Source organism: Embiotoca jacksoni, unplaced genomic scaffold (assembly GCF_022577435.1).
Source record: "Embiotoca jacksoni isolate LCO1_2020_lvr unplaced genomic scaffold, fEmbJac1.0.p SCAF_13, whole genome shotgun sequence".
Lineage (NCBI taxonomy): Eukaryota > Metazoa > Chordata > Actinopteri > Embiotocidae > Embiotoca > Embiotoca jacksoni.
The window spans coordinates 4,788,837-4,801,132 of NW_027185263.1; the positions used below are offsets into that span (position 1 = coordinate 4,788,837).

Below are 12,296 nucleotides of genomic sequence, written 5' to 3' on the forward strand. Positions count from 1 at the left end.
CAATATCACTGGTTTTATATGCACTTTAGAAAGAACACATTCGGGTTTTTTTCCTCGTCATGTCTGGAATAAAAACAAGGAAAAAAAAACCTCATGGCATAATTAGATACTTCTAAATGAAATGTAAATTAAAGGTTACTGGCGTTAACAAGTAAAAGGATAATGCATGTACTATCTGTATGTCTGAAGTGGTTTAAAATCATTATAAATTAATATTACTGAAGTTGCGTATGACGAAAAACATCTGGCCCCAATATCTGCCTGCCTAATTCCCTTTGCAATCCGTGCGTGAAACAGCACATCTCCCAGTTTCACAACAAAGCTGAAAAGCAGTCTGTGTAATCATTAACCTGGGTTTTAATGCCAGATTTTTAGTCATGTGAGGCTTATAAGATCATCGTTTACACAGTCAAAGTCTTTAATAACAGTGATTTACTGGAGAACAGTTCATAATTTTGTGAGATTTGCTGATTCTTTCTAGTGCAAATCTAGATTAAAAAAAAAAATTAATCCCACTCTCATTTTTATCCATTAAGTATGTGGCTACCCTGTCGGACAGTTTCCACTCTAGCCCCTGCGAAGCTCACTAATTAACAGATTACAGTTTACTTATCAGACTTTTTCTTGGTTGTGATTAGTAACTTTCTGCTGGTTTATTGGCAATTTGACAGATTAAACAAATGAGATATATTGTTTGAGTACCCAGTGACCTTTAGAGATGTGTTGTAGGGGTTTTGTTGCTGGGTAGTGTTTTTTTCCTTGTGTCCACTCTTTGTGCCAAAGTTTAATTACCACTGGCTCCATATTTACCGGACAGGGTGGTATGTACCTTGTTGTTCCATAACTCTCTGCCACAAAGTGCTTGTGGCAATAAGTACAAATTTAATCGGCTGTTGGGGAAAGGATGACAGTGGTAATGGTTATGGCTCTTCATTATCACTTCTGTGTGAGGTTGGACCAGAGATCATTTTTCACGCTTCTCTCTGCAATGATAATAGAGTCCAGAGTGCATCAAAGTTTTGTGTGGCGAGTACAAAGTAAGAATTTTTGAAAAGCAACTCGCTGCACTCTATTTCTCTTTGTCCTCAACAATAGAGTTCTGCATCACACTCATTCATGTTTTTATTCTTGCTTGCTCGTTGACAAGGCTGTCTGGGGAAGAAAGACATTTTCTGCGACGATTGCTGGCACTTCAAAACATACCTGCATGGAAATGCCACACAAAAACACAAAATATTTTTTAACTTAATGTCAGTTTTTTTTTCTTCTTCTTCTAATTATTCACAAATACTGGGGTAAAGAAACCTGTTTTTTTTTTTTTATTTTTTTTTTTTTATCATTGCAACAAAGGAGGATAAATATCGTAATGTATTTTGAAAGAAATCTGGCCGCTTTTTAGTTGGAAAAAAAAAATACTAATTTACCTCAAAACATATTGCAACAGCTGATTCTTTGAAAAATAGCCTAATGCAGTCTTTTCCATGCTGATACTTAAAAACTTACAGTAAATCGGTAAATGTAGATACGAATAGCCTAAATATCACTTATAGGGCAATCATACATTATATAATAGGTTATTGTGCGGCATTTAGTGTAAGTATCCTCATCAACTGGAGAGTGACAGCAGGTTGTATTCCTGTGTTTTGGATTAGACGACGTTTGGTTCACGGACTGCGCCTTTACAGATAGGTTAATTTAGGAATCCACTGACAAGAAACGATGGCAGCGGGCGGCGGGCGGGTGGGTGGGATGGTTTTTGGTCGCTGAAACAAAACCTGTGCTTCAGAAATGCCCACTCCGAAGTCAACCACTCGCGTTTCTTAACTACTGCCCCACTCGGTGCGCCCCCGCAGACTTCAGCGAGCCGACGGCAACATGACCGACTACGAAGCCGCGACCGCCTTCCTCGGGGAATGGGGACGCTTCCAGCGGCAGGTGTTTTTCTTCGCCTGCATGACCGTCATCCCGAACGGTTTCGTCGGCCTGTCTGTCGTGTTTGTCGCCGACACGCCGCCGCACCGCTGCCTCGTTCCCGCGCAGATCAACCTGACCGCCGCGTGGAGGAACAGCAGCATCCCGCCGGAGGGAGAGGGGCGCGAGGCCAGCAGCTGCTCCCGATACAAGCTGGACGAGCTGCTGAGTTTCTCGGAGAGGGGCCTGCTGCCCGGCGTCGACGTCAATATGTCTAATGTGCCGAAAGAGGGCTGCTTGGACGGGTGGGAGTACGACCGGAGCGTCTACATCTCTACCATCGTCACTGAGGTCGGTGGACACTTTTTAAAATTTTTATTTATTTATTTTTTTTCTCCAAAATGAGGAGGCTGCTGCTTCCGTGCTGAGGGAGAATTAAGAGACTGTATAAAGTCTTGTGTATACAGGAAGTAAGATGAATCTTACAGGCTATTGGATTTCATGATGATCTTAAAATAGATAAGGGCATTTTTTTTTTTTTTTTAAATACCCTATTTACGGTTATAGGTCATTAGGCTATATAGGTAGTATAAAAACATAAATTCTGATTAGATTTTGTATTTGTAATTTATGATAAGTATTTCTACTTAGTTTTTTTTTTTTTTTTAATCCATTTTTTTGTTGTTGTTGCTTTCATTGATGTTTCATATTTGGTAGACTATTTGTGTCGTTTGGCTTTCCTTGCTGAGAATTATGAATTCATCACATTAATTGCACCTTAATCGGATCTATACTGCATGAATATGACTGTGTGGTTTTGCAGTGGGACCTGGTGTGTGATCAGAGCTGGAGGCAGCCACTGACTTCTTCTGTCTTCTTCTGTGGAGTTTTCACCGGCTCCTTCATCTCTGGACAGCTCTCTGACAGGTTAAGGACCAAAAAAACAAAAAACAAAAACAAAAAAAAGATGTGGTTTATGGACAAAAGGAGGGTTAACCCTCAACACCATATCTTCTGTCCAAGCTTAAGATGATAAATTGGTCACACTGTCAATCAATCACTAGAGCATTCATTTACTTTTTCATGTGGACTTTATAACTTTATAAAAAAAAAAAAAACTCCGGTTAGCATATCCATGCAACACATGAGTCTGGAAGGAAAATACACCATCGTCGTGAAAAAAAGGCTTCGCAACAAGATTTTTTTTTGCGTAAAAGCAGTAGTTCGCGCAATAAGGGAATAATAGCCGGACAATTCCATAAATGAAAAAAAAGATTAATTATGTGATGATTTCCACTCATAAACCAAGCCAGGGTAAAAGGGAACTCCACCGGTTTTAGTCTTTTTACAGGTCTTGAGGAGTCAAACATTGCTGGTTAATGATCTTTTAGAGATGGTTAACTCTGTGACTTGGATGTATACTAATAACTTAAATCCACAACATGGGACTTAAGGACACAGAGCAACGCTGTCACACAAATGGAATAATGATTTTGGCCACGTGATAAATTAAAACCTTATATTCACACTACTTTTAGCTCCTAGGTATGTCTCAAACAAGCTCGAGAGAAAATGACCTGGCTCAGCGGCTGCTACGTGTTCGACTTGCATCACAACCTAGTTTCCATTTGCACTGGACAGGATCTCGTGAGAGTGGTTATAGAAACCATAAAATACACTAGCCTGTAAAACAAAAACAGTTGGTTCAAAAAAGAGGATACAAATTGCAGCAGAAGTAGAGAAATGATTGACATTTTTTTTGTGTGGATTTATGAGCAAAGGCAACCTCTTTCTACAAATAATGTACTCCCATGTATCAAATGCAACAACATACATGGGACACTCGTGCTGGCATTCATCTAAATCACTCTGCCAATAACACAAACATGCTGACTTGGTCATTTGCCTGTGCTTTATATACATTTCAGGTACGGGAGGAAAATAGTGTTGTTTGTTACCATGGCAGTCCAGACAGTATTCACCTTAATCCAGGTGTTCTCGCCATCCTGGGCCGTGTTCTGCGCTTTGTACTTTGTAGTCGGGATGGGACAGATTTCCAATTTTGTGGCTGCCTTTGTGTTAGGTAAATATCAATTCGTCAGCTATACTGGGCTGTTACCTTGCTTGTTTTAATATAAAAGACAAATTTAACATGTGTTTTGATTTTTTTTTTTTTTTCCCCCCCCATGTACAAAGGAACTGAGATCTTGGGCCCGCGTGTGCGGATCATTTTCTCCACTGCGGGAGTGAGTCTGTTCTTCGCCGCAGGCTACATGTTTCTGCCCCTGTGCGCCTTCTTCATCAGAGACTGGAGGATGCTTCTCCTCGGCCTCAACCTGCCGGGCTTCCTATACGTACCTTTTTGGTGGTAGGTAGGTGTGTGTTTTTGTGCGTCTGTGGCCGTTTTGGTTTTCTTGACTTAGGATTTTTCACATTTGGACTTCTGTGCTGTCAGCTGCGTAGTAGAAGCGCGTCAGCGGTTGCAGTGCAGGGAGTGTATCAGCGTGTCGGTCAGCTCCACCTGTGGGTGCACGTAATATCAAGTTGATTTTAACGAATAGAAACGAGCCTTCTTAAATGGCGTCATTCCTGGAAACTAACTATATTTAAGGATTGCTTCGCTTACATTTTGATGAGTTAATAAAAGAAATGGGTCGCAATTTGATAAATAATAAGCCATTTAGTTCAAATAAAAATGCCAAAAATCAAATGGTTGTGTCCTTTAAATGTCATCGGTTTTCTTTGACAGTGAGCCGAATGTTTTGGGCTGTTGGTCAGACAAAAGCAGCAAAATTTGACGATGTTCCCCCGGACTCGGTTTGACGTTACAAATTAAACAATTTATTACTTTTACTTTACTGAGAAAATAACAGATCTGTGCGGACGTATACAACTTGCATTTCTGCAGTGCCGTGTTCGCAGCAGTTTCAGGCATTTGAACAGGTCACCGCTCCCCCCCCCCCCATTTCCGCTAAGTAGCCAAGATGGCAGCCGAGGAGGGGAGGAAGCGTCCAGAGCCTTTCTGGAATGTAATGTGTACAACATCCGGGTACTTAGAGGCTGTCGCTCAGTCGGTAGACTGGGTTTCACACTAATCGGAAGGTCGGCGGTTCGGTACGCCTAAGTGTCCTTGAGCAAGACACTGAAACCTAAAAAAAAAAAAAAAGAATTTCTCCCGATGGTGTACCATCGGTATGTTGTAAGTCGCTTTGGATAAAAGCGTCAGCTAAATGAAATGTAATGTACTTACAGCGCACTACGTGTTGCCATACTTCTCAGTGTAGACGCATTTACGCACTCAAACTGGCAAGTGCAGAGGCAAAACTGAGACACAGGTCTAGCCTTAGCTGGGTTTTACAGTTATGAAGGCATGCAATCTTGCATTGTACCATGCTAAAAAAAAATTCAAATGAAGAAAGGCCTCAATAGTTATTATCCTGTACACTGAGGATCCAACCTCTCGCTCTCTCTCTGTGCGTTAACCAAAGGTTCATCCCGGAGTCTCCTCGGTGGCTGCTCTCTCAAGGAAGAGTAGAGGAGGCTGAGGCCATAATCAGAGATGCTGCCAAGAAGAACAAGACGGAGCCTCCGACGGTCATCTTTAGTCCGCTGCAGGTGAGACTTCCCGGCTGCTGCGGTAGACAGATTTGAGTTCATCACGATAATAATTGAATGCTCTACAAAAAGAACAAACATTACAATGCAGTTCTTTTAACATATTTTGGGAAGGAAAATGTTCCTATGGTCTGTCGTGTAGCTGCGTTTCTTGCTTTAAGGTTTACTGTTCCCACTCTTTGCTGGTTTCGGTGACACCCGCTTGAAGACGGTTCAGATGTTACAGTTTTCCTGCCAGACAGAAATCATCACAGGTTCACTGGCAAAGCTCAACAGGCCCACTTCAGTTAAAGGCTCTGACAATAATGAGAGCAAAATCTAAAACGGGCGAAAACAAAAAAATATGCCAAGAGGAAGTATTCATTATTATTTATTTTATTTATCACCCAAGTCTGTTAAATTACCCTTAACTGGAAATATGACATTTGTTTTGCACCAATTCTTGGTCATCATCCATGTCGTGGAAGAGTTGAACCAAAGTCAGTAAGTAGTGACGGTTAGGAGACACATCTATAACTCTATAAACCGTATACCCTAAACCATTTCCCTGCTCACACTTTTTCTGTAAAGCCACTATCCGTTCCGGATTGGGAGGGCGAAGGGGGGGGGGGGGGGGGGGGGGGTGAACCATTTTCGGGGTCACTGCTCAGCTTGATGTAATCATTCACGGTTTTCCGCACGAGTGACCACTGATCTGGATGCCTGCGGATACACATTGCCAAGATTCATGCAACACATTCCCTTCTGTTACTGGAGAAGTTTGCCAATTTTTTTTTTTTTATTTCACGAGTCAAGGAAATCACCATCAATCAAAAATATATGACCTTAATCCACAGCGGTTAGATGCAGCAGTTACATAGCAGTGCAGCGCAGCTGCGTAGGTATGTTTACTTACATGAATGTACAGTATACAACAAAACTGAGTATCCCCCGGGGAATATCACTACAAAAAAACAATTGAAACCAACCCGATTGAAAACACAAGCTGCAAATTACAGCCTCAGTGCAGCAGAAGTGCACACACACCTATAACAACTGCAACAGCAGCGATAACGCACGTGCCGCAAGTTCCAATTGAGACCAATTGCGTGAACAAGGTTATAAAAGAATCCTTGAAAACACGGCGGCTTCATGAAGTTGAGAGAGGATGCGAGAGTGTCAGCAGGCGTCCGGGCATTAGCGGAAACAGAAGCGCAGCGTTGGTTAGAAGGTAAAGCCACAGAGGAGGTGCCGTGTCGGTTCCTGAAAAAAAAACAACAACAAAAAAACAACAACAACTTGCTTCTTCCAAAGCCTTGTAGAGACCAACAGACGACTCAGCGCTCCTGACTTGGACTATCAGCGGGAACCGATATTTCAGTGACCCAAAGCAAACTGCTCGAGCATGACCGGCTCTGACGTGCTCTTTAACCTCAGACTTACGACGCTGTTCACTGCGTTGATAGCGCTCTTCGCTCACGATGAAGATCTTGGTGTTTTTATTTCAGCGAATTTAGGTGTTAGTTCAAAATACTGTCTGCGAAGCAGCTTCGTTTAAGAGAGCGAGTTATTTGTATAAGAGCTACAAAAAAAAAAAAAAAAACCCGCACATATTTCTCCGCTTCATCCAGCTGTCCTAACATCGTGTGACTTATAAGCTGTGAACTTTAACCTAGAAACCACACTGACACGCTCGTGGCCTCTACTCCGTGCAGCACCCGCGTTGGCCTGCACCTCCCTCCGGGAGAAACAGACGACGGACCCTCAGCACGCGTCAGAAAGCCTCGGCCTTTCGATCGACGCAACCAGAACAACACGAGCGTCGAACGTTTCAGCTCTCTGCGCATAATGCCCGTCCCAAACGCCGCTTCATGGCGACGTAGCAACATCTTTACATTCTCGCGACTGAGGGGCAATGCAAAACACGCTCATTTACACAGCTGCCATTTACTGCGCCTCTTGTTTACTGCTGGAAAAAGCAGCAGATTGCGGCGGTTTGTGCAGGACCGGTACATTTTATCTTTCTCGGCAGCAACACATGTCAAAGTCTCGGTTGTAAACTGCGACAAATCCACTGATTTCAAACGTTGCTCGAACTTTTACCTCCTTTTACGCGGGTCCACGTGTTCGGGTACTGAAGTGGGGGCACGCGTTCGCTCGGCGGGCGGCCGTGCATTCACGTGCTCCTCTCCCTAATCACATTACTTCCGGACTGGCGGTTCCACAGAAAGACGCTCCACCCGAGGAGAAGAAGGCCCACAACATCTGTGACCTGATTCGCTCTCGCAACATCCGCCGGATCTCTGTCACGCTGTGGCTGGTCTGGTGAGTCCCCGCTGTCTCAGCTGACCTCCACATTCAGTACAGTGACCCTGCATACTCAGCTACACACACCTCGCATGTAGACACGTATACGCACACGCACGCGCACGCAAATGCAGTTTAAGCCTGTCCGTGGCTCATCTGGACCCGCATGTCAGCCCGTTTCACTAACAACAAATAATGACCTGTCGGGTGCTGGAAAGCAACGGAGATCAGGTTTTATGTAACTGCACAGTATGCCTGTCTTCTTTCTGAACACGCTTCCTCGCCGAGTCTGAAAACAGATGCAGCTTGACTTTTGTTTGATGTCGAAACAGTTTGATTTGGCGTTACGAAGCTCATCGCCGCAGGCGGACAAGTACAGAAGAGGTTTGCTGCCGCGGCGGAAAAAGAAAAGCGGATTAAGTTTGTTATAAAAAAAAAAAAAGAAGAAGAAGATGTTTTTAACGTTACTATAACATACAAATGTATAACTTTATTACAACTAACTTATTTGGTTATATCTTGAAACGATTTATGTTCTAGTGCGGGGCGGAGGTGATGTGCCCTGACGCTGATCAATTACAAATGACACTACCTCCAAAGTGTTATTACATCATGACTTTCACGTTACAACAATATTAGTTGTATCATAACGTGAAACTTTTAGTAACAATATAAACGATCAACTTATATTAAGAAATTGTGTTATAACGGGGACCGTTTAACGTTATAACATGACGAATAGAAAAGTGTCCTGTTAGAATGTGATTTTGTGAGTTTGTTCGTCATAATAATATGAAAATCTCTTGTTTTCACAATAAACTTCTCACATTTTAACGTGTGATACTGATCCGTTTTTCTGGCGTGACAACAAAACCCCTTCCCTTCCAAATTTCGTTTTTATAGTCGACCTTGCAAACTTTATACTACTCCAAAAAAAATACGGATATTAGGATATTCTTCAGATTTAGTGCTTTTCATGATGTAATGAAGGTCAAATTAACGGCCTTCTACATCCCCTCGTGTGGTGATATTTCTGCTTCTACTAATAACTTTTTTTTTTTAGGATTTATTGAAAGACAAAAATCGGCTTTTGAAGAGAATGTTTTGGGAAGAGTTTGAGCTTCCCGTGATTTATTAACCACGTTTCATCATGTTTCTGCAACCTCACTTATTTGTGCTTAAAAATGATCCCCACAGGAACACGGTGTCTATTGCCTACTTTGCTCTCTCTCTGAACACGGCGAACCTCCACGGGGACGCTTACTTCAACTGCTTCCTGTCAGCTGTGGTAGAGATTCCAGCCTACACTTTGACATGGGTTATTTTTCAATGGTGTTCCAGACGACCGAGTCTCTTCTCATCTCTCTTCACGGGAGGACTGTTTCTACTCCTCATACGGTTCATACCAGCACGTATGATACTGCAGCCGGCGATGTTTTAAGACTGGTTTAATGTAGCTTTCATTTCTGACTTCAATCAATGCATACCGCTGCAAACAATGCTCAGATATTCACTTCTGTCACTCGCATACAAATCCATCAGGTAGAATCTGTTTGAATGTTCAGCTTGTTGAGCCAAAACGTACAAGTTTGAACAACGTCACGTGTCATTCCCTGCAGACCTGAGTTCTCTTGCCATAGCGCTCGAGATGACGGGGAAGTTTGCCGTGACGGCGGCATTTGCGATCGTGTACGCCTACACAGCAGAACTCTACCCGACTGTCCTGAGGACTACAGCTGTTGGCACCTGCTCCATGGCCTCTAGAATAGGCAGCATCACCGCCCCGTTCTTCATTTACTTAAGTAAGGAATGCTCTCTCCTCTCCTTACCTCCCTGTACAGCAACTTCATGTCCCTCGTCTTACCAGGGGAGGTCCTGCTCTTGTATATTGCTACAACATTTGTCGTGGTTTACCGGGACACTAGATTAAACTGAGCCATCATTATATGCCACCTGCGCATTCCCTGCTGGGACAAGTCAAAAATGTCTGTAGTTGAAAAGATCTTTCTAAAGCATTTATCCGCTCTTTCACCGGGGCTTACACACTTGGACATTCACGGTCACACTTATAGGCAATTTGGAGTTTCCAGTCGATCTAACCTGCCTGTCTTTGTGCTCTTAGAGGAAATTGGAGCGCACAGTCACAAGCGGAACATGAAAACTTTGAAAAGGCCCGAGTACAAACAAACAACAAGAACAACCGCTCGCTCAAACGCATAAAAGCCGGCTCGATTAGCAATCAGAACAGACACAGCAGTTTTCTGAAGTCCAGAGGCCTTCAGTTTAAATGTATACCTTTCCAAAGATTTAGTGGTCCGAATTTAACCAGCTGCGACTCGCAGGACATTTCTTCACGGAAAGACTTTCTACCTTTTGTCTTTTTGTTTCGAACCGCTCCATGGTACCATTGTAGACACGGCTGTTTTTCACCGTCTTCCTCCCCCACTCTGATGTGTTGCCACAGGAAGCTATTCTGTTTCTCTGCCTTACATCCTCATGGGAAGCCTCACAGTCCTGACGGGGTTGCTGAGTCTCCTGCTGCCCGAGAGCTATGGAATGCCCCTGCCGGACACCATCACTCACATGCAGCGCTTTCCTGGGTAAAACCTACACACTTCCCTGTCATGAATTTTCCGAGAGACAAGCGTTATTATACAGCAGATTGTTACTTTTCATTGGTTTATATTCTTATACAGCTAAATGTGTAAAGATGAGAAGTTTCTTACCTGCTCGATGTTTAACTTCTGTTTCCCTTTATTCCGAATGCGTGCAACCCGTTTTCTGACAATTGCAATCATCTGACCAGCCTCACATCTGCATTCAGCCATTCACTGGGATTTTAAAATATATACCCGACGCAGCCACAATTATGTGTAATCACAAAGGCAAACAACGCATTGTAACAAACCCAACTGAACAACAAGGATTAGTTTGATATTTTTGGAAATATGCCTCTTTGCTTTTTTTGTTTTCATTTTGATATTGATATTACACTGCATACTTCATGGCGAATTCCTTTTTTACGTGGCAGTTTTTGTACGGATTAAACAAACAAGATACACCACGGTAATTAGTGAGCTTAAGAGGTCATAGTTGGCAGATCTTAGTTGGCAGTTGCTTCATCCTTTTCCAGTCTTTGTGCTGAGCTCAGCTAACTGGCTGCTGGTTTTACTTTCATATTTACATCTGCAGGAAAGTAAGCGGGCGCGTTTCCCAAAATGTCAACGTATTTCTTTCAATTGATTAAGAAATTAAAAGAGCTTTCAATTCTTAGTCACTCTACTTGGCTCATGTATAAATATTTAGCTCATCATATGAAGTACATTGCAATATTTACAACATTTTTTTTACTCAGTTGAGGCGAACTACTTTTACTCCAGTTTAAACCTGATGCCATGTTATCATTTCAAAATTCGTATGCGTGTTGCGAAGGATTGGTTTATTTATTATATAATGGAAGGTGTGCAAGGCCCAAATTGAATAGATATTTGACAGTAGACGGGCTATCTGAAATATTTTAGAAGCCTGCTGTCCCTCCTCCTGTGGTTCAGGCTACTTCACATACAGTAAGTTAAAATCAGACAGGGCAGCACTGTACCGATTGTGTTCTGTGAATCATTACTGTTACCGTATCCCTGTGTTTTGTGTTGTTTTTTTTTTCCCCCCTCTAGATGTTGTCAAAAGACCCCTTATACACTCACACACATTGAAGAAGGAGAGAATACTGCTGAAAGAAAGACTTAAGACACACAAGGAGCAGCGCTGCTCAAATCTGACCCGAGGAGAATAACTGGACAAACAAGAGTCTATGGACATTTTTGCGAAGTATACACTTTACAGAAATAATCAAAATGATTATATTGTCGCAGGTGTATGTGAAATCACGAGACTTCAAACAGGACTAAGGAGCTATTCCAATGTAATACTGTTAAAAAAAAAATGATACTGTAAATTATGTTAAAACAGTACCAATACGTAGAAGAAAATTTCCAATATTCTAATCAAAACCAATAGTCTTGTTTATGGTTATATGATGAAAATGCCTCTTTTGTTTCAAAACTACCATGTGCATATCTTATAGTTGAGTTCCTGATGAATATTTTTTTATACTGTGATTCAAAAGACTACGCGGAGTGACCCGAAAAGTAGAAAGTCCTGTAAAAGTCCTCTAATAAATACTGGATTTGTCAAACTTGAGTAGAATATTTAATTAAGAAATGTTTTTAATCATGATAAATATATAATATTTTGGTTTTGTTGGATCAATATATTTTAAGTGATCAGAATTTGTATTTTGCTTCTACAGCGTACAGTGCAGAGCTCTTGTAATGCCAGTGTCACTGCTTTGAAAGTGCAACCAGGCCTAAGTACGATTTTTAGTTTAAACCTTTTCAAATTGAACAAATCATTAACAGTATGTGAAGAAATAATGAAGCTCTGAAGTTTGCATGCTGACCAGCTAGTCTGGTTATACTGCCCCACAC

General features: G+C 42.1%; 1 protein-coding gene across 1 annotated transcript; it reads left to right on the forward strand.

The window, feature by feature from the left end:
* Positions 1-1,756: 1,756 nt before the first annotated feature.
* On the forward strand, positions 1,757-12,004 carry LOC138196178 (organic cation/carnitine transporter 2-like). Its single transcript, XM_069145974.1, has 10 exons — positions 1,757-2,262; positions 2,735-2,838; positions 3,840-3,994; positions 4,108-4,279; positions 5,400-5,526; positions 7,733-7,830; positions 9,010-9,224; positions 9,432-9,614; positions 10,277-10,412; positions 11,484-12,004. The coding sequence occupies exons 1-10, from the start codon at positions 1,876-1,878 to the stop codon at positions 11,554-11,556; spliced, it is 1,650 nt and encodes a 549-aa protein (XP_069002075.1). The 5' UTR covers positions 1,757-1,875; the 3' UTR covers positions 11,557-12,004.
* The last annotated feature ends 292 nt before the right edge of the window (positions 12,005-12,296 follow it).